Source organism: Colius striatus, chromosome 21 (assembly GCF_028858725.1).
Source record: "Colius striatus isolate bColStr4 chromosome 21, bColStr4.1.hap1, whole genome shotgun sequence".
Taxonomy (NCBI): domain Eukaryota; kingdom Metazoa; phylum Chordata; class Aves; order Coliiformes; family Coliidae; genus Colius; species Colius striatus.
The window spans coordinates 3232875-3257083 of NC_084779.1; the positions used below are offsets into that span (position 1 = coordinate 3232875).

General features: G+C 58.6%; 2 protein-coding genes across 8 annotated transcripts; one reads left to right on the forward strand and one right to left on the reverse strand.

The window, feature by feature from the left end:
* Positions 1 to 114: 114 nt before the first annotated feature.
* Positions 115 to 13404, reverse strand: ALPL (alkaline phosphatase, biomineralization associated). 2 transcript variants are annotated; one of them, XM_062012774.1, is made up of 12 exons: positions 13358 to 13404; positions 7649 to 7741; positions 7448 to 7567; positions 6796 to 6911; positions 5877 to 6051; positions 5607 to 5782; positions 3969 to 4112; positions 3782 to 3851; positions 2844 to 2978; positions 1734 to 1925; positions 1507 to 1626; positions 115 to 1380 (listed from the first exon to the last, which is right to left on the reverse strand). In XM_062012774.1, the coding sequence occupies exons 2-12, from the start codon at positions 7704 to 7706 to the stop codon at positions 1124 to 1126; spliced, it is 1563 nt and encodes a 520-aa protein (XP_061868758.1). In that variant the 5' UTR covers positions 7707 to 7741; positions 13358 to 13404; the 3' UTR covers positions 115 to 1123. The 2 variants fall into 2 exon arrangements, with proteins under 2 accessions (XP_061868758.1, XP_061868757.1); XM_062012773.1 differs by lacking the exon at positions 13358 to 13404 and adding an exon at positions 8846 to 8963.
* Positions 10622 to 23758, forward strand: ECE1 (endothelin converting enzyme 1). 6 transcript variants are annotated; one of them, XM_062012769.1, is made up of 19 exons: positions 10639 to 10734; positions 13945 to 14013; positions 14099 to 14185; positions 15113 to 15254; positions 15986 to 16198; positions 17520 to 17644; positions 17873 to 18085; positions 18191 to 18382; positions 18876 to 19018; positions 19097 to 19211; positions 19444 to 19554; positions 19717 to 19815; positions 19940 to 20017; positions 20419 to 20522; positions 21167 to 21277; positions 21390 to 21457; positions 21554 to 21744; positions 21897 to 21992; positions 22245 to 23758. In XM_062012769.1, the coding sequence occupies exons 3-19, from the start codon at positions 14099 to 14101 to the stop codon at positions 22419 to 22421; spliced, it is 2265 nt and encodes a 754-aa protein (XP_061868753.1). In that variant the 5' UTR covers positions 10639 to 10734; positions 13945 to 14013; the 3' UTR covers positions 22422 to 23758. The 6 variants fall into 6 exon arrangements, with proteins under 6 accessions (XP_061868756.1, XP_061868753.1, XP_061868752.1 ...); XM_062012770.1 differs by lacking the exon at positions 10639 to 10734 and adding an exon at positions 13563 to 13581; XM_062012772.1 differs by lacking the exon at positions 13945 to 14013 and having other exon boundaries at positions 10622 to 10734; positions 14061 to 14185.
* The last annotated feature ends 451 nt before the right edge of the window (positions 23759 to 24209 follow it).

The following is a 24209-nucleotide window of genomic DNA, read 5'->3' on the forward strand; positions in this document are numbered from 1 at the left end:
GGGAGTTTAGGGGGGTGCACAGAGGGGTTGGGAGCACTGGGGTGGTTTGGGGGGTTATTCATGGGGTTTGGGGGTGCTGAAGGAGAGCCTGCAGGGTTGTGAGTGATACAGGGGATTTATAGGTGCTGGGGGTGTATTTTAGGGGTGCTGGGAAGGTTTGGGGGTGCTTAGGGATGTCGGGTTGTTAATGGGGGTTTTGGAGGTGCTGGGGGCTGCGTGTGCCCAGAATTTGCAGGGGCACAGGGGGATGTTTGCTGAGGCAGGGGAGGGCTTGCACGTGGGACGTGGCATTTGCACACGGGACGTGGCATTTGTGTGTGCAGGACTTTATCTGCTCCTTGCTGGGGCCCTTTACACGTGCAGGGCCCCGTTTACACACTCAGGACCCCTCTGGTGCTACCACAGGCCTCAGTTTCTCCCCCTTCCAACACCTTGCAAACTGCAGAAACTCCCTCCCCTCATTACTCTTCTCTTAATTACTCCTCCCCCCACTAATTACCCCACTCTAATAAAGGGGGTGTACCCCAGTGAGTGCCACCCCTTAAATCCTCCACACACACGCTTCCCTTTCTCTCTCCAGCTCCCCCAAGTAGCAAATTGCCTTAAACCAAAGGATTTTAAAGCAAAATAAATCACCCCAGAGGCAAAAAAAAAACCCACCCCACCCCAAACCAGCCAACCCCACATTTTTGAGGACAAATGAACCCGGTGAGTCGATCTTTGTCTTCCTCAGCTCCGTGTGGTCTCTGGGTGCCCACACGTGTGGGGTCAGGCCTCAGGAGGCATTTTGGGACCCAAGAGGCATTTTGGGAGCCGGCCCCACAGTGGTTGGGTTCAGAAGGGGGTTGATTTATCCACAAAGGCTCCTGCTCTCATCCCAAATCCCAGGGCTGGCTTTGGGAGAGGGGCCGGCGAGGATAATTACAGGGGAAGGAGCTGTGTATTTACAGAGGCAGCTCCCGGCACCAAACCGCCGGCGGCTGCTTTTGCTCCACTGAGTCCTTTTTTTCTCCTCTTCTCTGCTGCCATCCACCCCCCAACAAAAAAAGATCTCCCAAAAAACAAGAAAGAGGGGAGGGAAATTAAAAATAAATCCCCTCTGGGTGGTTTGCAACGAGGAGCTTTAGCAGAGGAGGAGGAGGAGGGCGAGGAAGGGCAGGAGGAGGCTGGCGGCGGCGGCGGGGCGGCCGGCGGCGTTGCAGTGAGCGCGGTTGGAGCCGATGCAGGCGGCGTAGGCCATGGCGTGGGGGATGTAGTTTTGCTCGTGGACCCCGTGGAGGAGATGGGCCATGGGGCCCTGGGCGAACACGGCCACGTCCTCGCCGCCGTGGGTCTCCTGGCGCAGCGGCACGGCCGATTGTGCCTGGTAGTCGGCGTGTGCTGAGGGCCACAAACAGCCAGAAAGCAGCCGAAAGTAAGGGGAATGTTTGGAGCAGCGGCGTTGGAGCCAGGCTGGAACCACTCCAAGGGGGTTTTAGCCCTTTTCCCCTCCAAGCTCTCACTCACCAAAGTCCACGGCGGAGACGTTTTCTCGCTCGCCCGCCACGATCTTGTAGCCGGGGCCGTTGCCGTAGAGGATGGAGGTGAAGGGTTTGCGGTCCACGTCGCTCTGCATCGGGGCCAAGCCTGGCACCGTGGCACCGTCAGCGGGATGGGGACGGCCGTGTGTGCCCCCACACAGCTGTAGGTGTGTCTCTCCCTCCCCTTTCCCCTTGCCCTCCCCGCAGGCTCACCGAAGATGGGGTTCCCGCGGGGGGTGTAGCCGCCGAAGGTGAAGACGTGCGAGTGGTCGGCCGTGACCACGCTGAGCGTGTCCTGGGCCGAGGTCAGGCGGGTGGCCAGGCCGATGGCGCGGTCCAGCTCCACCGCCTCGTGCAGCGCCTGCTTCGCCTTCCCCTCGTGGTGCCCGTGGTCGATGCGGCCCCCTGTGCCCCCAGCCCGCTGCTCAGCATCGCCTCGTGTCCTCCACCCCCAGTGCCCCCCCTTCCCTGGCTCACATCCCCCCTGCACCCCCATCATCCCCCTTATCTCTCCTGCTTCTCATCTTCCTCCCATTTCCCCACCTTGCATCCCCATTGCTCCCTCTATCCCCTCCTTTGAACCCCATCTACACCTTAACCCCTTCTTTGCCTCCCTTTTACCTCCCCCTTTAGCTCTTCTTTGCACCCTCTTTTCCCCCCATCTCCCCTTTGCCCCCCATCTCCCCTTTGCCCCATCTCTCCCTTTTCCCCCCATCTCCCCCTTTCCCCTTATCTCCCCCTTTGCCCTCCATTTCCCCCTTTGCCCCCCATCTCTCCCTTTTCCCCATCTCCCCTTTTCCCCTCCATCTCCCCCTTTGCCCCTCATCTCCCCCTTTCCCCTCCATTTCCCCCTTTGCCCCCCATCTCTCCCTTTTCCCCATCTCTCCCTTTTCCCCATCTCTCCCTTTCCCCTCATCTCCCCCTTCCCCTCATCTCCCCCTTTCCCCTCATCTCCCCCTTTCCCCTCCATTTCCCCCTTTGCCCCCCATCTCTCCCTTTTCCCCATCTCTCCCTTTTCCCCATCTCTCCCTTTGCCCCTCCTCCCCCTTTGCCTCCCATCTCCCCCTTTGCCCCTCCTCCCCCTTTGCCCCCATCTCCCCCTTTGCCCCTCCTCCCTCTTTGCCCCCCTATCTCCCCCTTTACCCTTCCCTGGCATCCCCAAAGTCTCCTCTGCACCCCATCACCCTTTTTATCCTCCCATCTCTCATCACCCTCCTTCCCCCCCACGCATTGCCCACCACCCCCTTTACTCCTCCACCACCTCCCCTACTCCCCCTTTACGACCCTGAGACCCCTCCCCTTCCCTTTTACCCCTCCCCACACCTTCAACCAGGAGGAAGAAGCCCCGGGGGTTTTTCTGGAGCATCCTGATGGCCACAGCCACCATCTCCGTGAGGGACGGATCCGTCTCGTTATTCCTGTCCAGCTCGTACACCATGTCCCCTGGCTCGAAGAGGCCTGGGGACAGTGACACTGCTGAGGACATCCTTCCCCCAGAAAAACAAGCCAAAAAAAAGAAGGGGCCAAATCCACCCCTCACACACTTCTGGTGCTGGCTTGTTTCACCGGATCCAGGGTGATTAGATATTGAGCAGGGATGCTCCCAGCCCTTCCTTCCCCTGGCCTGGCTGAGCCCTGCAGCCCTCCTCGGCTGGGGATTGCACTGTGGGCAGGGAAAACAATCCCATCTCATCCTTGGAGGGAGATGCCAGCATCTGAGGGAGATGCCAGCATGTGAGGGAGTTACCAGCATCTGGGGATGGGGTACCAGGATCCCTTGGAGGCAGCAGCACTCCCAGGGGAGCAGCAGCATCTCCTGGAGATACCAACACGTACAGAGTGAGGTATCAGCATCTCTTGGGGGTATAAGAGCATCCCTTTGGGGTACCAGCATCCCAAGGGGTGGGGTACCAGTGCCCTCAGGGGCACAGCAGCATCTTTAGGGGGGTACCAGCATCTCCTCAGGATCCCCACATCATGCTATCAGCACCCCCAGAGATGTGGCAGCATAGTTTGGGGTGGGGGTACCAGCATCCCCAGGGGCACAGCAGCACCACCGAGGTGGGGGCATCAGAATGTTGGGGGATGAGTGTTAGCACCCCTGGGAGGGTTTCAGCATCTCCAGGGACATCTTTGGTGGGGGGGGAGGGTCTACCAGCATCCCCAGGGGGAAACTGGCCACTCCAGCTGCCCCAGCACCCTGGGCTGGGCTCCCACAGCACCCAGCTGATGCCAGGGCACCCTTGGGTGCCGGGACTCACCCAGGAGGAAGTCAACACGGCTGAGGTTGAGTGCCAGGAGCTCCCGCCGGTGCCACACGTACTTGGCCACCTGGGGACAGGCAAGATTGTCACCTCCTCAGCGCCTCTGCCACCCCTCCCCAAAGTATTCCCTTCCCCTAGAGGTAACATGGGGGTTCCCCACCCCAAACCCAAATCCCCCCTTTACCTTGCCGGGGGGTTTGGTGTCGTGCCAGGCCTGGACGAGGTCCCTGCGGTCCAGGCGCGTCCCCCGGTGTTTGTCCTCGTGGGGATACTCCACATCACTGGTGTTTTTGGGGTACATGTATTTCCTCCCCCCGCCCAAGATCACCTGCAAAAGGGTGTGTGAGGAGGGAAATGCATTTGTAAACAATCTTTTAAAGAGGGTTTTTCAAACTCTACTTGGAGGAAACCCCCCGAGGAGACGCCGCGGGATGTCCAGGAAAGCCCTGGCGTCACGGACACAAACCAAACCGCCCTCCAAACAACCCTCCAATCTCTCCCTAAGGCTAAAAAAGAATCATTTCCAGCAGTGAATTTGACTTCTTTTTTTTCCAGCTCATTTTTCTCCCTTCCTCCCCATCTGGGCCGGGGATGCTCCACGGCAGGGTCCCCGCGTGAACCCGCCGGGACGGAGCCTCATCCCGCGGCGCTCGCTGTTTGCTTTGGAGCCTGATTTATTTGGCCTCTCGTTATTTATAACCCAGCAAAGATTTTGGGGTTTGGGTTGTTGGGTTGGTTTTGTTTTTTGACTCATTCCCTCTTCTCTTTCTCTGAGCAGAAGGTGAATTCTAAAGCTGCAGAACGTCGCTGCCAAAATTATTAAGAGAGAGAAAAATAAAGGAGGGGGGGAAAGTCTTTCCCCTGTGCTGTGTAATTATTTGCAGCCTGGGTCAGAGTTAAAATTATATTAAAGGGAAAAAAGAAAAACCCCAAAAGAAGAGGCTATTAAAGAGCTAAATAACAGGCTGAAGTGTTTTGCTTTGGGGCTATTTTGAAGGATAGAAGAGTATTTATTTACAGGGCTGGATCTCTGTGTAAAGCCGCAGCAAGGGGCAGAAGGGGAGGGGATGGGGTAGGGGAAGGCTGAAAGGAGGAGCGAGGGGAGGGGGAGCAAGGGAATTTAGGGGGATGGTCCCTGCTCTACATCTAATGGGGGTCCTGGGCCTATATCCACCCAACTGTCCTGGCCCCAGCCTCCACTCGTGGGTGGTCCTAGTCCCACATCTGCTGGAGTTCTGGGTCTGTGTCTATGGGTGGTCTTGACTCCAAGTGGGGGATCCTGGCCCTGCACCCATGGGTGATGCTGGTCCCACTTCTGCTGTGGTTCTGGCTCTGCACCCACAAGTGATTTTGGTCCCACATCTGCTGGGGTTCTGGGTCTGTGTCTATGGGTGATGTTGGTCCCATATCTGGGGTTATGGGTCTGCACCCATAGGTGATGTTGGCCCCACTTCTGCTGTGGTTCTGCCTCTGCACCCATGGGTGATGCTGGTCCCACATCTGGGGTTATGGGTCTGCACCCATGGGTGATGTTGGCCCCACTTCTGCTGTGGTTCTGGCTCTGCACCCACAAGTGATTCTGGTCCCACATCTGCTGAGGCTCTGCCTCTGCACCCATGGGTGATTCTGGTCCCACATCTGCTGGGGCTCTACCTCTGCACCCATGGGTGATGCTGGTCCCACATCTGCTGAGGATCCCACCCCAACATCTACTCACTCACTGGAGGTCCCAGCCCCGCACCCATGGGTGAGCCTGGTCCCCATGGCCCCATCTATGAATGTCTCCAGCCCACATCCCTGGATGCCCCATCCCCATCCCTACCTCAATGTCGGGGATGTTCTCCACCAGCTGCCGGGCGATGTCCCTGCAGCCGCCCTCCAGCGCGTCCGGGGGCATCTCTCCATCCGAGTACCAGTCGCGGTTGGCAGAGTGGGCATAGGCAGCGCTGGGCGTCGCGTGGGTCACGCGCGTGGTGGTGACGATGCCCACCGCCTTCCCTGCGCCACGAACCCAGGGCACCACGGTGGCAACACCCCTAAGAGGCTTTACACCCCTCTTCCTCCACCCCTGTGCCCAGCAGCCCGCTCTCACCTGCGTCCTTGGCCCAGCGCAGGATGGAGGTGACCTCCTGGCCCTGGGTGGTGTTGCAGCGGTCGCGGGTGACGCCGGCGCTGACGCCCACCGTGCCCTCGTTGGCTTTGACGCCGCAGAGGTAAGCGGTGGCCGTGCCCGCGCTGTCGGGCACCTGAGCGTTGGTGTTGTAGGTCTGGGGCGGAGGGGGAGAGGTAGAGTGGGGAGGAAGACACTTAAATCACCACCCTCATCGTGTTCGTTATTACCCGTCATTGGCATCACCAACCAGCAGCAGCAGCAGCCTCACCCTGGAGCTTCATCCTCCTCCTTCTCCCTGCCCTGCAGCTCCTCTTCCCTTGCTGCTTGGTCACACCAGACACCCATCCTGCCTGTGTCCCCCTCTTTTGCCCTTTGCCCCCTCATTTTGCCCCTCACTCTCCCCCAACACGGCCTCATATCACCCCCAACAGTCACACAACACCCTCAACACGGTCACACCTCACCCTCCTCGCTGCGTTTCGCTGCTTTTACCCATTTCCCAGCCCATTTTTCAGGCAGCCACAGAGAGAGAGAGAGAAAGAAGCTCGGAGCCGCCTCCACAAGCATCCGCCGCGGGGCAAACGGAGAGGACAGGACGTGGGGGAATGGTTGGTAAAAAACCCCAAGCCTTTTGCTCAATAAAAGGACCCCAGGAGCAGCGGGGGAGGGGATGGGGGGGATCCTGCGGCTCCCCACAGCCGGGCAGCCCGGCCCTGCCCCCGCTCCCCGTTCCCACGGACCGGCCCCTGGCACAGCGCTGCGGCCCCGCAGCCAGCTCCCTTCGCCTGCCCCTGACCTAATTTCAGCTTCTGCTCGATGTCGGCCCAAACACCCACGACCTTGTGGTGGGTGTCGTGGTGTCCCACGGGTGGCCCAGCGTGGGGGAGAGGGAGCTCACCTTGGCCAAAGCGACGTAGGGGAACTTCTCCATCTCCAACAGACTCTCCTCGCCCTTCCCTTTCTGCAGCTGCCCTTTGAGGATGCGGGCGGCCGTGACGGTGGAGACACCCATGCCTGCAGGTGGGCACCCACTTCATGCCCAGCACCCCATTTCTTGCAAACCCAGTTCATCCCACTACCCTCTTAATTTATCCCAGCACCCAATTCTTTACAAACCCAGTTCATCCCAGCACCCTCTTTCATCCCAGCACCCTCTTTCATCCCAGCACCCACTTTATCCCAGCACCTACTTTACCCCAACACCCCATTTCTTGCAAACCCAGTTTATCCCAGCATCCTATTAATTTATCCCAGCACCCAATTTTTCACAAGCCCAGTTTATCCCAGCACCCAGTTTATTGCAGCACCCACTATCACACCACCCAGCTGGCCACAAACTGAGTTTGTTGCAGCGCCCAACAGGTCACAGCACCCACTTTATTGCAAATCCAGTTTGTCCCAGCACCCAGTTTCTTGCAAACTTGCTTTACTGCAGCACCCACTTTCATGCACACCCAATTTACTGCAGCACCCTCTTCAGTGCAACTCAGATTGATCCTGGCACCCAATTTCTTGTGCCCCCCTCCTCCCTGGGTGCATGCCCATCTCACCATCACCCAGGAAGAGGATGAGGTTCTTGGCCACGTTCTGGTTGAGGCGCTGCAGCCTCAGGGCCGTCCGCAGCGTCTCCTGCGCCTGCCTCCGCCAGTACTCGGGGTTCTTCTCCCTCTCTGCAGGGTGGAAACCGGGCTCCATAGCACCCAACAGCACCCACTTTTGAGGTGCTGCCCACCCCCCGCCAAGTCACCTACCAGGGACCAGCGATGGTGAGCAGAGCTGGGTGAGAAGGAGGAGGAGGAAAGCCTTCATCCTGTGGTGCTGAGCTGGGGCTGGATGGGAGAGAGCTGCGGGGCAGGGAGCACGCGCTCAGTGCCTCAGTTTCCCCACTGAGACCTTCGCCCCGGGGCTCAGCCAAGCGAAGATGGGAGGGGAATGTCCCCTCCCTGTGTGGTCAGCGCTGTGACCTCCTGGGGACGTGCCAGCTCCCCTGTCCCAGCCACTGCTCCTGTGGGGCGTCACCTCGCAGGCACCAGCCTGAGGCTGGGTGATGGTGGCACAGCCCCGTGTGAGTGTGGCATAGTGGGGTCCCTGGCATGTGGCGGGGGCCTCATCATGTGTCTCTGTCACCGTTGTGTGTCCCTGTCCCCAGCACATGTCTCTGTGCCCATCACATGTTCCTGTCCCCATTGCACACCCACATTGTGTGTGTGTCCCCATGTCACCTATGTCCCCACCCCATGCCCCCATCCCATGCCTATGTCCCCATCCCATGCCCATGTCCCATGCCATGTATATCCCTATCCCATGTCCCCATCCTGTTTGTCCCCATCCCATGCCTGTGTCCCCGTCCCATGCCCGTGTCCCATGCCATGTGTGTCTCCATCCCATGCCCGTGTCCCTGTTGCATTCTCTGTCCCCATGCCATGTCCCTGTCACATCTATGTCTCCATCCCAAGCCCATGTCACCATCACACATCACCCCCCTCATCACACCCACCCATGCCCGTGTGTCCACACCCCCACCACGCACCCGTGTCCCTGTTGCATGTCTGTCCCCATTGCACACCCGTGTCCCCACCACGTGCCCGTGTCCCCATCACAAGCCCATGTCCCCTGCCTGTGTCCCCATCACACAGCCACAGCCCCATCGCAGCCCCGCGTCCCTGTCACACATCTCTGTGTCCCCACCACACTCCCGTGTCCCTGTCGCACCCCTGTGTCCCTGTTGCACGCTCATGTCCCCACCTCACCCCCATTGTCCCCATCGCACCGCCGTGTCCCTGCTGCACGCTCACGTCCCCACCGCGACCACCCACCCTGCATTGCACCCCCCGCTCCCCGCCCCTTCCCAGGGACCCCCCTCCCCGCTCCGCTCCTCCGTGGGTGGCAGCGGTGTCCCCAGGGGATCCCGGATTGCCCCGGGGTCACGCACAAACACACGCACGTACCCGCACAAACTTGGGTCCCGACACCCACGTTCCTCCAGGGCGGGCGGAGGCCGGGCCGGGGGGACAGCGGGCCCTTAAATCCCCCCCGCACCCGGCCTTCGCCTCCTCCTCCTCCTCCCCTTCCTCCACCCTCCCCCCGCTGCCAGCATGGGGGGGGATGAAGGAGGCAAACTGGGCTTACTGGTGCCCTCTGCCGGGTTTTACTGGGAGGACTGGGAGGGCTGAGGTGCACCGAGGACAGGCGGAGTGCCGGGCATCCGTCCCACGCGGGGCAGGGAAAGGGGCTGCACGTGGGGGGCAGTGGGGGTAGGTGCGTGTTTTTCCACATTTTGCATGATTTGCACCCAAACCGTGCCACGAGCGTATTTTGGGGGGCAAAGAGGGGGATGGAGAAGGAGAGGGAATCCCCCTGCCTCAGTTTCCCCACGCGAGGCTCTGCCGCAGCCCGGCCTGAGGCGGCTTTGCTGTAGGTCCGACTCTAAACCAGGCTTCGTGCTCAGCCTGCCCCTGCCTCAGTTTCCCCCCCGCGGGACCGTGGGGCTCCCATGACCCGTGCAGCCGCGGGTGGCTTCCCAGAAGGTGGCGGTCTCAGCCCAAAAATCCGCCTCCTCCCCCCTCTACGAAAGCTTCGGAGTGTCACCAACGCCTCCCCCGGGGCCGGGCACAGCCCCCAGATCCCTCCGGCACCCCCCGCCCGCCCTCCCAGCGCCCAGCACAGCGGTTCGCAGCCCCACGCGTGAGGTGAGATGAGCGTGTCCGTGCTCAGCCCGCCGGCGTGGCTCGGGACGGGGGTGTCCGAGGTGGTGTGTGTGTGATTGTGTGTGTGTGTGTTTGTGTCCCCTCCATCGCTGTCACCTCACATGTGACGCAGCAGCGATGGGGACACACACACGAAAAGCTCATTAACCCTTTGTTAACCCGGCACACGGGAGCCGCGACCTGCGCAGCTCCCCCCTGCAAGGAAGGGCCTGTGCCCACGGGGGCCGGCAGACGCGCGGGGGTTCGGTTGTGGGGGGTGTCGGGGGCAACAGCTCGTCTCCACGAGCACGCGTGCAAGCCTGCAGCCTTGCACACTTGCAGCCTTGCACGCCTGCAGCCTTGCACGGTTGTAGCCTTGCACGGTTGTAGCCTTGCACACTTGCAGCCTTTCACGCTTGCAGCCTTGCACGGTTGTAGCCTTGCACACTTGCAGCCTTTCACGGTTGTAGCCTTGCACACTTGTAGCCTTGCACACTTGCAGCCTTGCACCCTGCAGCCTTGCACGCTTGTAGCCTTGCACGCTTGCAGCCTTGCACCCTGCAGCCTTGCACCCTGCAGCCTTGCACACTTGCAGCCTTGCACCCTGCAGCCTTGCACGCTTGTAGCCTTGCACGCTTGCAGCCTTGCACCCTGCAGCCTTGCACCCTGCAGCCTTGCACACTTGCAGCCTTGCACCCTGCAGCCTTGCACGCTTGTAGCCTTGCACGCTTGCAGCCTTGCACGCTTGCGGGCTCGCGGGTGCGCGCATGCGGCGGCGCGCGTGGGAGCTGTTCCCGGGCGGGTGCGCGCTCACACGCTGCCACAGCCGCCCGCGGGCTCGCTCGCACGATTCCACGCGTGTCCCCTTATTGCGCGCAGCCCGGGAGGAAAGCGGTGGGGGGGGGGATGTTTTCAGCGGCCAGGGGGATCCCTAAAAAAGGGGGTTTGGGGCTCCCCGAAAGAGTTAAAGGAGGCGAGGGAGGAAGCCCGTCCCTCTGCCGGCCCCATTGGCTTTTCCCACCCCAGGTACATCCTTTGCTCGTCACCCTCCGCAGGCCGCGGCGGAGAGAGGAGCTGCGCCGGGGCTCAGGCGGGTGCTCGCCCCGACGGGGCCGCGGCCGAGGCCGGCGGGAGCGGGGGCGGCCGCCATGGTGAGTGGGGGGGGACGGGACACCCCAAAGCTGGAGGCGGTGGGGTCTGGGGCGCTTGGCCAAACCGGGGAGCGAAGGCAGCGTGTGTCCCGTGGGACCTCCATCGCCTCCCATGGGACCCCATTGTACCCCATGGATTGCCCCCAGTTGCACCTCATGGGACCCCCATTGCACCCCATGCAATCCCCCCAATTGCACCTCATGGGACCCCCATTGCACACCATGGAATCTCCCCAATTGCAGCCCATGGAACCCAGTTGCAGCCCATGGAATCGCCCCCATAGCACCCTATGGAATCCCCTCAATTGCACCCCATAGGACCCCCATTGCCCCCCATGGAATCCCCCCAATTTCACCCCATGGGACCCTCATGAAATCCTCCCATTGCATCACCACGGACCCCCGTGGGACCCCCTTTGTACCCCCAAAGGTGTTGTGCCCCAAGGATGTTGTGCCCCAAGAGACCTCCCCATGCATCCCTTAGTGCCCCTGAGCGCCCCTCCAGCCAGTTCCCAGCATAGAGACCCCAAAAGGGGTGCCCCCCTCAACCCCCCAGCCCAGCACCCAGCGCTTGGACCCAAACCCACCGGGCTTTGCAGCGGGTTTGTCTCTGCAAGGAGAGGGGTGCAGGGGTGACCCCCCCCCCCCCCCCCGACCCAGCAGCACCAGGTTTTGGGGGCCTGTTTGCAAACAACCCAAAACGGGACGTGCCCCCCGATATATATAACTTTTGGTAAACTTGAACCCTTTTGTTGCACCTTTTAAAGGTTTCTCTGCAGCCAGGGCTACCCCATAAACCTGGGTGCCCACCCAAACCCCCTTCCCGCCACCCCTAATTACCGCCAGAGCTCCTGATTACCGCCAGGGGCTGCTAATTACCGTCCTGGGCATCCTAATTAAAAGGTTGAGGCTCAGTGGGGGCTGATTGCGGGCCGTGGAGGTACCGGGGAGCACACGTGGGTGCGCGGATGGGTTGGGGGACGGGACCCCGGGCGGGGGCTGCTCAGCCACGGGGGAGGTTGGGGATGGGATTGGGAAGTCGGGTGGATGGAAGGATGGAAGGGGAGGCGAAAGCAAACGCCATCGCCTACGGTAGCGGGGCCGGTTACTCCGAAATGGCGCCCGGGCGGGAGTCGAAAGCGGGCGGCGCAGGCTCGGGGTGCCCCGATGCCACGGTGAGGGGCTCCCCGGCGGCGCGAGGAGCGGTGTGTGGGGTGCTGGGTACCCTCTTCCCCCCCATCCCCTGTTCCTCCTCTCCCCGGACCTTCCTCACTAGTTGCGTGCTCAAAGCACGCGGGGCTTATTGTTTATAAGGCAAAGGGAGGGGGTGGTGAGGGGTGTGATTTGGGGAAAAAACAGGCGGTTTAAGGGCCTGAGAAGAGTTTTCGGAGTTATAAAGAGGGTGGGAAAAGCTTTTGGGTGGGGGAGAGTGGGTGCCCCCCCCCCCACACCTTTGGGTGCTCCCCACTCTGTTGGAGCTGGGGAAGAGTGGTTTTAATTGTGATTTAAACAAACAACAGAGCTGGGGGAGGGGGTTGGACAAAAAACACCCCGTTTTACCCCAAAAAAAGAGGGAATTTCGCCGCTCTGCAAGCTGGGGAGCAGCTCGGGGTGCTGCCTCACCCTGATGCTCCCAGAGCACGGCAGGAAGAGGGGGACACAGGTGCTAAAAATACCTCCCGGATCCCATTTCCCCCAAATTAAGGAAGCTGAGGGTTGGGTTTGGTACCTCCCCACCTCCTCCCGGGAGTGTTTTGGGGGAGCTCGGGCTCGGTTTGGGTTCCCTGATGTCTCATACAGGGTTGAGGCAGCTCATCTTTAGCAGGAGGAAAAGAAGGAACGCGTGGGGTTTGTGTGTGTGTGTGTTTGGGTTTTGTGGGGGGGGGGGGGTTCTTCTCTTTATTCCCATTTTGCTGCTGTTTTGAGCTCGGGGAAGGCAGGGAGGGGTGGGGGAGAGCCGCTAAAACCCTCATTTCCTCAGGAAATGGAGTGAAAGCCTTGGCTGGGAGCTGGGACTCCAGGAATTTGGGGCTTTGGAGCCATTGGGGGGGGGCTTTGTGGATTCTTCTCATCCCACCGTGGGAGCTGAGGTTTTGTGCCCTGAGGTGCAAGCTTCAAAGTGCAGAATTTGGAGGGGGAGAGAGTGAAAGGGAAGTGAGAAGAGATTCCATCTGAAAAGCAGATTGCATCAAGCATAAAATATTGCAGTTGAAGGTTTTTGTCCCTCGGGGGTTGTAGGCTCAGGGTGGGCACCCAGGGGAGGGGTTTTTAGGGTTGGAAGTGAGAGGTTTTGTGCACAACTGGGAAGGGAAAGTGTGAGTAATGAAACCCAGGCTGTGATTTTTGGGATGTGAGCAGAGGATGGGAGTCGTTAGTAGTTGTGTAAGGGGGAAGTTCAGGATGGCTGTTATGGGAAGTGGGACTGGGAACTGGCCCTTTCGTTGTGAGCACCTTCCTGCCGGGGGAAACTGAGGCACGAGTCAGCATCAACTCCCTGTCCCTTTGGGCAGGGGGATGGGGACATCCAGAGGGGCTCAGACCCCCACCCTGCACTGCATCAGGGGTGATGGGCACTGCGTGGTGCCTCGGTGGCGGGGGTCAGGGGGGATTTTGGGGGGCTCACCCTCTCGATGGCAGGCAGAGGGTTGTTTTTCCCTGCTGGGAGACGGTCTGGCTGGGTGGCAGTGGCGTGCCAAGGGGGAAGGAAGCGGTGGCAGTGGCAACATGATAAGGGCTGGCTGCCAGCCCAACAGGTTTCCCCTTGTTTTTCTGCTGGGGGATGAGATAAAATAACACCCCGGGGGCATAAGGAGCTGGGAGGGAGCCCGCTGGCAGCCTGAATTCGAGGTGCTCTGGCCTTTGGGTGCTCAGAGGGCACCGGGGGGAGTGTTTCAGGCTGGCCACGGTTCACAGCCAGGGCGTGGGGAGGGAGCCAGGAGGTGGTGTCAGGGTGAAGAGCCATTTTCTCCAGCACCAGCCTTCCTCAGGTGCCCAGCACACCATCAGGGACCTGGGCACAGGGGCTCCCTCGCCCCAATTCGGGGCTGGGAGCCCGCAGAGGAGGGAATCGCTGTATTCCAGGCTGAAGGGGAGGTTGCACAACCCGGCCCCGGGGAGGGGGAAGGGGAAAGTGAGGCGGGTTCGGGTTTCACTCGGCTTTTGGCTCCAGCCCTCGTTCCTTTCCATAACCTTCCTCCGGCGTTTGTTCAGCGTTTTACTACCCCGGAGCCATTCGGGATTTAGCTCCCAGGAGGAGGAGGAGGAGGCGGCTTTAGAAGGGTGCGTATTCCTTCCTTGCCCTCCTTCCTCCTCCTCCTCCTCCTCAGGGCTGAGCACCTCTGTTTGCCCATCTCCCCGTGTGCAGATGTCGACCTACAAGCGAGCGACGCTGGACGACGAAGACCCCCTGGACTCCATCAGCGAAGGTGATGGCTACCCCAATGGCTTCCAGGTATGGAGAGAGGGGGGGAAGAATCGTTGTAGGGGATTTTAGACCCTGGCAAGCAGAGAAAAGGGTTGCAGAAGGGTTTTCTGCCTGGGACCAAGCGTTCCGTGGGGCAAAGTCCGGTGTGGGCAGAGCCATGTTGGCTCCCGCTGCCCTTTGCTCCTCGCAGCGGTGCAGGGGCAGCTTGTGGGGCCGGATCCTGCTCAGCTGTTTGCAAAGCCTCAGCACCCGGGTTTTCTGTCTGCTGAGCCCCTTCCTGGCGTGGCTGGGGTGAGCAGTTATCACAGCAGTGGGAGCTTTGCCCGCTGGCTAAAGGGGATTAGGTTAATTCCTCCCCAGGCAGAGGGAAAGCGGCTTAGAAAGGGCTGAGGGTGGTGAGGGAAAAAAAACTGCCAGTGTCACTGCCTCTTTGGGAAAGATTTGGGGCTGGAGGGATGCTCTTGCTGCTGGCCTCACTCCCAGCCCCCGTGGTCTGTGCCTAGAGTGGTGTTTTCTGCCCCTAAAAGCAGAGCTCTGCTGTGTTTTTTGCTTTCCCTGCTGGGGCCGTGGCATTGGGATGTTTCCTGGGGATGTTTTTCGGGGACTACCCTGGGAAGGCGCTTCCCATGCGGTGCCCACCCTGTGCCAGTGGGGCTGGGGACAGCCTGGGGGGTGCCAGCCCTGCTGGAGGAGGGCTTTGGGGTGGCACAGGGTAGCAGGTGAGCCTGCCCAGCCGCTCGCCCCGCTCCCTTTCCTGCCATTGTGCCGCCCTTCCTGGCCGATTGCTGGAAGGCAGCTGCCGTCTTTCCCAGCCCCAACCACACCGGGGGCCAAACTCGTGGCATGGGCTGCAGGAAACAAAAACGAGTTGGGAGGGACTTGGTGGCTTTTTTTTCACCAATGGGGTTGTTTTTTTTTCCACCAGTGGGGAAATGATGCTGCTTTTCCCCACAGGTGAACTTCCGAGGCTCACGGAGCAGCCCGGGGTGCTGGGCTGAGCGGACGCGCACTGAGAAGCAGCTGATGGTGCTGGTGGGGGTGCTGGTGGGGGTGTTGGCAGCGTGTCTGCTGGGCATCATCTTCCAGTACAGAGCCAGTAAGTCTTCACACTGCATGAGGCTGCTCCTCCCTTGATCAGAGTGGGTTGCTGGGGGATTCCCTGGGATGGGATTGTTGCCCACATCCCTGAGTGGGATTCTTGGGTATCAGGCAGGATGTGACCTGAGCTAAGTGGATCTGCTTTAGCAGGGGGGATGGACTGGATGATCTTTAAAGGTCCTTTACAACCCCTATGGTTCTGTATGGTCCTGTGTTCAGGTGTGGGCTGGCATGCTCAGGCACAAGACAGGGTGCTTGCCTGTATCCCTCACCCCAGGATGAGGTTCTTGGGTACCAGGCAGGATGTGACCTGACCTAGGTAGATCTGCTTTAGCAGAGGGGGTGGACTGGATGATCTTTAGAGGCCTCTTCCAGCCCGTGGCTCTTCAGGTGTGGAGTAGCATGCTCAGGCACCAAACAGAATGCTTGCTCGTATCCCCTGCCCCAAGGCAAGATGCTCAGGTGCAGGATGGGATATTCAGCTGCACCCTTTACCTTGGAGCTTGATTTTGGAGTGTAGGATGGGATGTTTGCCTGTATCCTTCCCCCCAGGGCAGGATGTGTGGGCATGGGAGGGATTGCTGGTCTGTAGCTCTTGGTCTGGAGCACAATGTTAAGGTATAGGGTGGGATGCTGGGGCACCAGATGGGATATTTGCCCACATCCTTCATCGTGGGGCAGGATGCTCCCTGCTGCAACTCATGGCGATCCCCTCACTCCCACCTCCAGGGCCGCCTGCTGTGTGCCTGTCAGAAGCCTGCATCTCTGTCACCAGCTCCATCCTCAGCTCCCTGGACCGGGCAGTGAATCCCTGTGAGGACTTTTTCAGCTATGCCTGCGGGGGCTGGATCAAGGCCAACCCCCTCCCTGATGGCCACTCGCGCTGGGGCACCTTCAACAACCTCTGGGAGCACAACCAGGCCATCATGAAGCATCTGCTGGGTGAGTTCATGGGACCAATGGGACCCCCACGGTGCAGAGGAGCCCTGTTAGATCTGGGGGGATGCTGAAAACATGATGTGGGGATGTCAGGTTGGATTTAAACCCCGGTGTCAAACTGACCTGTGACGCATGTGCTGCGAGGATGTTGGGAAGCAGGTCCTGGCTGTGTTTGCTCTCTTGGATGCTCCTGGGACTTTTGACCGTGGTGTTTCAGCTCCTGGGTGCCAAGTAAGGGAAGGGTCCCAGCCTTGGCTCTGCAAACACCAGGGCAGCATTCCCAGGAGCTCTGAAATTCAAGATTTGCACCCAAAGGGTCATAGCACCCCAATATCATCCCAAGAATATGGGGTTTTCTCCTGCTATAGCTTCTAGCCTTTGTAGGGAGGGTTTTTTGGGTGGGACTGGCTGCCAATCTGGCCATTTTAGGGGTCAAAACTCCCCCAGCAGAGGAAGAATCCCAGGCTCAGCCTCTGCGTGCAAACACCGGAGCGAGGAGGCTTTATCCCAGCGACCGGCGGGGACGGTTTGTTCAAGCTTTGAGCAAACAACTGGTTCCTTATCAGCACTTTCCACTGAGCTGGGGCTGATTATCTGAAAAGAGAAGGTTTGGGAAGAGTGTTGTCTTTCAGGAGAAGGAGGTGGGGGGTGGTGGTGTGGGAATGGCTTCGTCCCCAGCTCTTCCCTCAGCAATCTGGCACTGGTTTTACTGGGAGAAGGGACCGGGCCCCCAGCCAAGCAGTCGTGCTCGGCATTTCCTTGAATTCCTTGGAGCTGAGGGACCTTCAGTTAATAAAACCACACAGCTGGGAAGCCAAAGGTGCAAGCTGTGTCATGAGGAAAATAATAAACCCCCAAAAGCCTCTAGGGAAGTAGAATTTGAGGAGGGGTGGGAATAAAAGGATGGTTTTGAGGGCAGAGCAGAAAAATGGGTTTATTGTTTCTTCTTGCAGGAATGAATAATATAGGGCTGAGGAGCACCAGCATGGGGGCAAGGGCAGGACAGGGGGTGGGATGATGCTGGGAACATCAGAGCTGCTGGGGGAAAAAAAAGGTCTTTGTTTTTTCTTTCTTTATCTTTCTGCTCCAAAGAGCTGGAGCAGTCACTCGGGGTTGGGGAGGAGATGGGGGCAGGAGGCCAGGAAGGGCTGGGGAGCCGTGAGATGCTCTTGGAGGCACAAAGGGCACTGGTGGGGAGATTTTCATCAACTTCTCAGAGTCTTGCTTTGCCCCAGAGTGGGTTGCTCTGGTGGAAGGATGGGGGTTGAATGCCTGTCCTCAAGGACCCCCTGCAAACCTCCTTCCCTGGGTTTACCTCGTGCAGAAAACACCACGGCCAATGTGTCGAGCGAGGCGGAGCGCAAGGCGCAGCGTTACTACCAGGCCTGCATGAACGAGAGCAAAATCGAGGAGCTGCGTGCTGCCCCGCTGGTGGAGCTCATCCAAAAGGTCTGTCCCCTTCCTCCTGGAAAAGCTGTCTTCCCTCTGCAAAATAAGCAGGGGGGAGTGGGGGAAAATTCATTTATGGGCAGCCCCAGCACTCTCCAGATCTCCTCCCTGGTGCCTCCCAGGGCAGGCAGGGTTTATAGGCAGCTCTTACCTCTCCTGGTGGGGGGATATTTAGGCAACGCCAAGTGCTTATTCCTTACCCAAAAGCTGGTTGCTGTCTGTCCCCAGCTGGGTGGCTGGAACATCACAGGGCCCTGGGCAGGGGACAACTTCAACGTGACGCTGCGGGAGGTGACGGCGCATTACCGCACGTCGCCCTTCTTCTCCGTCTACGTCAGCGCCGACTCCAAGAACTCCAACAGCAACGTCATCCAGGTGGATCAGTCGGGGTTAGGCCTCCCATCACGGGATTATTACCTGAACAAGACAGAGAACGAAAAGGTAAGGTGTAGGGGAGGGGATATGTGTGGAAAATCTGCTTTTGCCAGGGAGGTGCCATGAGCAGGTGGCACCCACCACGCTGAGCCTCTCCGTCCCACCACGTAGGTGCTCGCTGGGTACCTGAACTACATGGTGCAGCTGGGGATGTTCCTGGGAGGCACTGATGAGGAGTCCACACGGCAGCAGATGCAGCAGATCTTGGACTTTGAGACAGCCTTGGCCAACATCACCATCCCACAGGAGAAGCACCGGGATGAGGAGATCATCTACCATAAAATGACAGTTGGAGACCTGAAGGTAAGGGATGGAGTCGGCTCTGCTGCGCTTTGGGAAGCGAGGATGACGGGTGGAGGTGATGCAACTCTTCTGAGGACCGTCAACACTGCCTGGGAAGCTCTTGTGCAATAGCTTGGCCCACGTCCTCCTTGGGGAAATCCCACCCTGACCCATTCCTCCCAGGCTCCAGACCACCCCTGGGGCCGGCGGCCGTCCTGCCGTGGCACTGACGTCCTCCTGGCGCTGCTGGGCTGCAAACGTCAGCGTGGTCACCTCCCTGTGCTCCCCAGGGGACCCTAATGAGTTGTGTCAACAGCTTTGACACCCACCCCACTTTCTTTTCCTTTGTTGGGAGGAAGTTGTTTACTCCCCTCTGACCTCTGGAGGATGCTGCTGTTACGGGAATCAGTGTCTGCCAGATCTCTTAAACAGGGGCTGATGTAACAGCTCCCAGCATCTGCCACCCTCCCCCGATGGTTTGTTTGGATGTGTAGCAGTGGTGTGGCTTTTGCAGGAGCTGGCACCGGCTGTGGACTGGATGCCCTTCCTCTCCACAGTCTTCTACCCTGTGGAGCTCAATGAGTCGGAGCCCGTCGTAGTCTACGCTAAGGAGTACCTGGAGCAGGTGTCTGACCTCATCCTGGCCACTGATAAATGGTGAGAGGAGCCCCCAGCCCGGGTGGAAGGGAGGTGTTCAGGCATGAACTGTTGCCTACTCACCTCCTCTCACTGCAGTCTCCTCAACAACTACATGATCTGGAACCTGGTGAGGAAAACCAGCCCCTTCCTCGACCAGCGCTTCCAGGACGCTGAGGAAAAATTCATGGAAGTGATGTATGGGACCAAGAAGGTGAGGGGAAGGAGCCCCTGACACCCCCAAGTCACCATTGAAACAGTGACCTTGTTTTTTAGTGAAGTCCCTGTCACGTTGCATCCAAAAAAATAGATGTGGGGGCAGGTTTTGGGGTGGCAGCTTCAGCACGGGGTGAGGGATGCAGACTCCTGTCTCCCAGGGCAGGAAGGGGATGGGAAGGTGGAGGGCTTTGTGCCAATGTCTGATGACCATCTCTTGTTGCATGCAGACCTGCCTCCCACGCTGGAAGTTTTGCATCAGTGACACAGACAACAACCTGGGCTTTGCCCTGGGGGCCATGTTTGTCAAGGCCACCTTTGCTGAGGACAACAAGCAGGTGGTAGGTCCCAGAGCGAGGGGCGTGCAAGTGGTGGGCAGAGAAACGCTCGCTGCCATCTTGGCATCTCAGCCTCTTCCTTCCCACTGCTGCCCAAAGGCCCTTGACCTCCCCGGGGGGAAGCTGGCTCTCCTGACAGATGTTGTGCCACTTTGGTTTGTCTAGGCAGAGGAAATGATTGCAGAGATTAAAACAGCCTTTGAGGAAAGCCTGGAGACCCTGCAGTGGATGGATGAAGAGACGAGGAAGTCGGCCAAAGAGAAGGTGAGGTGCTGGCAGGAGTGCTGGGGAAGAGAGGGAGGGTGATGGTGGGTGGGTTGGTGGAGATGGGAGAGCCTGGCCTTCCATCCTGGTACCAAAAGCACTTTGGTCCTTGTCACATCCCCAGGCAGATGCCATCTACAACATGATCGGCTACCCCAAGTTCATCATGGACCCCAAGGAGCTGGATAAAGTCTTTAATGATGTGAGTTGGTCAGATAGGTTCCCTGGGGCTTGTACTCTCCCCTCCACTAGCATCTGTGGGACATGTACCCATCCCTGTGGCCTCAGGGCAGCCTTGAACCCCAGGTTTCCTCCAGAAGGAATGTTCAGTGATGTTCTTGGCCTTTCTCTGGGGACTTTCCAGAGAGCTGTGAGCCAATCCTGAGGTGGCTGGGACTCTCGGGATCTCTGCCCGGGAAGAGGAGGAGCTGGTTTCCATCCTAGTGTGATTCATTGCTCTCCTGAGCCTCCGCAGATGTTGAGAGGAGAGAAAAAAGAGCAGCTGTAACTTGTCCTGCCCTGAGAGCCCAAACACAAGCGTGTTGGAGGGAGGAGTAGAGCTGAGTGATCCCCACACACCCCTCACGCCTTCCTCTCTTGCAGTATGAGGCCGTGTCTGACCTCTACTTCGAGAACGTTGTGCAGTTCTACAACTTCTCAGCCAGGGTCATTGCTGACCAGCTCCGGAAACCACCCAACCGGGACCAGTAAGTCCTCTGCTCTGCAGGGAATGGCACAATATCTCTGGCACTGGGATTTGGCACCCAAGGAAGGGATTCAGTTTGGGCCAATAGCTTTGCACCATGGTAAGAGGATGGGATCCCAGCAAATGTTGGCAGTGGGTTTGTGGTGCTGTGTTGGCCATGGCTGTGTTCCTCAGCTCAAGGGGGACAGGGAACCTCTAGAGAGAGTCTAGTGCAGAGTCACCAGGATGATCAGGGGACTGGAGCATCTTCCTTAAGAGGAAAGGCTTTGGGACCTGGGGCTGTTCAGCCTGGAGAAGAGAAGGCTGAGGGGGGGCTGAGGGTTTGAAAAAGTGTATGCCAAGGGGATGGGGTAGCCCTTTTTTCTGTAGTGCCCAGTGACAGGACAAGGGGTAGTGGACATAAGCTGGAACACAGAGTGTCATTTAAACATAAGGAGAAGCTCCTTTGGTGCTGAGGTGAGGGAGCCCTGGCCCAGGCTGCCCAGGGAGGGTGTGGAGGCTCCTTCTCAGGAGGTTTCCAACCCCACCTGGACACATTCCTGTGCCCCCTGAGTGAGGGGAACCTGCTTTAACAGGGGGTTGGGCTGGATGAGCTCTGCAGGGCCCTTCCAACCCCCACCATCCTGTGATTCTGTGTCCCTGCAGGTGGAGCATGACACCTCCGACAGTCAATGCCTACTACTCTCCCACTAAGAACGAGATTGTCTTCCCTGCTGGTATCCTCCAGGCCCCTTTTTACACCCGTGCATCTCCCAAGTAAGAGCTTAGGGAAAATGAGGAGGGCAGGATTCCCACATTTCCTTCCATTCCAGATCTTGAGCCTGTGTTTCGTGGCTGCTCTCTAAATCTCAGCATCGCCCTCCTGCAGGTCACTGAATTTTGGTGGCATCGGTGTGGTGGTGGGCCATGAGCTGACACATGCCTTTGATGACCAAGGTATGGCCAGGGGCCAGGCAGGTGGGCTGCTGGGGAGGTTGGGGGAAGGTGGCTGGTGGTGGGTGATGCAGGACCCCACTCATTTGTTCATGGCAGGTCGGGAGTACGACAAGGATGGCAACCTGCGTCCGTGGTGGAAGAACTCCTCAGTGGAGGCCTTCAAGAGGCAGACAGCTTGCATGGTGGAGCAGTATGGGAACTACACCATCAACGGCGAGGCCATCAATGGCAAGCACACCCTGGGGGAGAACATTGCTGACAACGGGGGCCTCAAGGCTGCCTACAGGGTAGGGCCACGGGGCTGGGGAGATGGTGTGTGGGAGGGCATGGTGTGGGTGTGGAGCCTGCTGTGCTCCCTGAGCCTGCTGTGCTCCCTGAGCCTGCTGTGCTCCCTGAGCCTGCTGTGCTCCCTGAGCCTGCTGTGCTCCCTGGCTTCCAGGCATATCAAAACTGGCTGAAAAAGAATGGGGAAGAGGAAACTCTCCCGACCCTTGGCCTCACCAACCACCAGCTCTTCTTCGTTGGCTTCGCACAAGTAGGTCACTTGGTGGGCTGGAAGGGTGGGCACAGAGGCTTTTTGGGGGATGGAGGCATGCCCAGGTGGTGTTGGGAGGATGCGATGGCAAGACTAAGGCGTGTGGAGATGCTGGAGAAAACACATCAAGGAGATTTTGGCTAAAAAGCGAGTCAAAGCTGGAGCTCGAGCAGTTGGTGCCTATCACACAAGCTGGAGGAGGTCCCATTCGGCACTTGAGGGGTGCTCAGGCCTGTCTCCCTCCCTCGGCAGGTGTGGTGCTCGGTTCGCACGCCGGAGAGCTCCCACGAGGGGCTCATCACCGACCCCCACAGCCCCTCGCGCTTCCGCGTCATCGGCACCGTCTCCAACTCGCGGGAGTTCGCGGAGCATTTCAGCTGCCCCCTCGGCTCCCCCATGAATCCCCCCAAGAAATGCGAAGTGTGGTGACCAGGCTGAAGCCGCCCAAGAGAACCAACTGCCCGTTTGCTTCATCCTCTGCCGATGGCTGAATATTTTCTCCCCCCCCTTGGTCCTTTCAAGAGGCTCAAACCACTTCTCCGTGTGCCGATCTGCGCCCGGCTCTGAGCCGGAGCGACGTTTCCCGTCCCTGCTGTCGGCTGAGGTTCGATGCACTGTGAAAACTCGTCCCCTCGCTCGCTCCTTTGTCAAATGACTTTGGTTGGGGGGGGTGCCAGGAAGGGGGTTTTGTCTCTTCCCACCACGACCAGGCTGTGTCTCGAGGTGTGTGTGCCCATGGGCACCACCCAGCCTGACCCCTGCCCGGGCCAAACGCCTCTTTGTTTTTAGAGAGGAGACAAAGGGAAGGCCGTGCTGTTGGCTTGGCTGTGTGTCTCAGTACAGCCAGCATACCTTCCTCTCTCCAAAGATGCACACATGAGGATGGAAAACAGCTTAAGATCTATTTTTTGGGGGGGGAGGGGGGCAAATATATCTATTTTTTTCATGCATTATGGAATACACTGGAAAAATTCAGGGAAAATGCATTTAAAAGCCTTTTTTTTTAGTGAAGACTAGTATATTTATTAATTCCTTTTGGTTTTTTACTCAGTGCAGCTGTAGGTGCAGCACCCTGTGATGACAGTCCCTCAGCTGGAGAAGGCTGTGGGTGAAACTTAGGTGGTCCCTGAATCCCAGGTTGCTCCAGGTGGGATGGTCCTCAGAGGAATGCTGCTGGGGAGATTGGGGACAAAGGGACCCAGGGACAGGGCTGGAGGATGCTGTGGGTCACAGAGATGCTCAGCTCTAATTTCAGAGTGCAAAGGGAAAAGCTGATGTGCCAAAGATGTAACTGATGGTGTGGGTGAAGCATACCCTGTTCTCCCTCCTGTCCTTTCTGAAGTGAGGCCAGCCAGCATGTTTTTTTTTTCTTCTTCCCAGCCCAAAAACTTCCCCAGACAACTGCAGGTGCTTCCTGCTGCTGCTTTGCTCACTGCCATGCCCAGCCTCTATGCCTGGGAAACTGCAAGCCCCAGAATCACTGTGTGGCCCCAGCCCTCCCTGGGCACTGGGATGGGGTTGAGGGCCTTTCTTAAGGGATTGTTTTTAATGCTCCTTTTGCAGTTTGGAGAGGAAACCACTGATGGTAGCTCAGGTGCTGTGTGTTGTCTCATGAGGCACCTTGTTCTAGACAGAAAGCCAAGATGTAGAGGGACTTTTAATATTTATATGTAAAAGGAGGGATATGGGGGGTGTTTTGTAACTATTTTTTCACCCTACACATGGAGCTTCTCCTAATGGAAATAATAAATACTTTTTACTTGGTCTGGAGCTGTCCATGACTTGTTTTTCCTGTTAGGAGAGTCTTGCATCCCTGTATCTGCATTTTTCTCCCTGTCTGCATTGCAGAGCCCATCCTGTGCTGCCACAACCAAGCCAAGGAAGCTTTTCCCAGACTCCACTTGGCATCTGCTGCCTCTCTCACAGGCTAAAGCCAGGCTTTTGTGGCCAGAAACCACAGTGTTCCTGTGGGTGGTTATTTGCTTTTCACCTCCATGGCACAGCCACACTCATCTTTCCCTCAGGGAGGTCCTTCCCTGATGCTTCTCCTTCCCCTGGGTGAGTTTTTGGCCAGCCAGTCTGTGCTTGGCTCCACTGGCACAAGGTTGCTCTCCAAATGGGCCTCCTTTGTAGCTTGGTGATGCCAGCTCAGTAACACAGGCCAGCATTTGATGCTTCATGACTTGTCAGGCTTGCCCAAAAGATCCCAGGTAGGAC

What these genes read in the sequence shown, in the direction of transcription:
- ALPL (XM_062012774.1), bottom strand. Translation starts at nt 7,706, where the DNA reads ATGAAGGCTTTCCTCCTCCTCCTTCTCACCCAGCTCTGCTCACCATCG. An exon ending in CTCACCATCGCTGGTCCCTG is followed by an intron (nt 7,568 to 7,648) that starts GTAGGTGACTTG and finishes TCCACCCTGCAG; the next exon opens with AGAGGGAGAAGAACCCCGAG. An exon ending in AGAACATCCCCGACATTGAG is followed by an intron (nt 4,113 to 5,606) that starts GTAGGGATGGGG and finishes ACCCTTTTGCAG; the next exon opens with GTGATCTTGGGCGGGGGGAG.
- ECE1 (XM_062012768.1), top strand. An exon ending in CTGAGGACAACAAGCAGGTG is followed by an intron (nt 19,555 to 19,716) that starts GTAGGTCCCAGA and finishes TGGTTTGTCTAG; the next exon opens with GCAGAGGAAATGATTGCAGA. An exon ending in TCTTCGTTGGCTTCGCACAA is followed by an intron (nt 21,993 to 22,244) that starts GTAGGTCACTTG and finishes CTCCCTCGGCAG; the next exon opens with GTGTGGTGCTCGGTTCGCAC.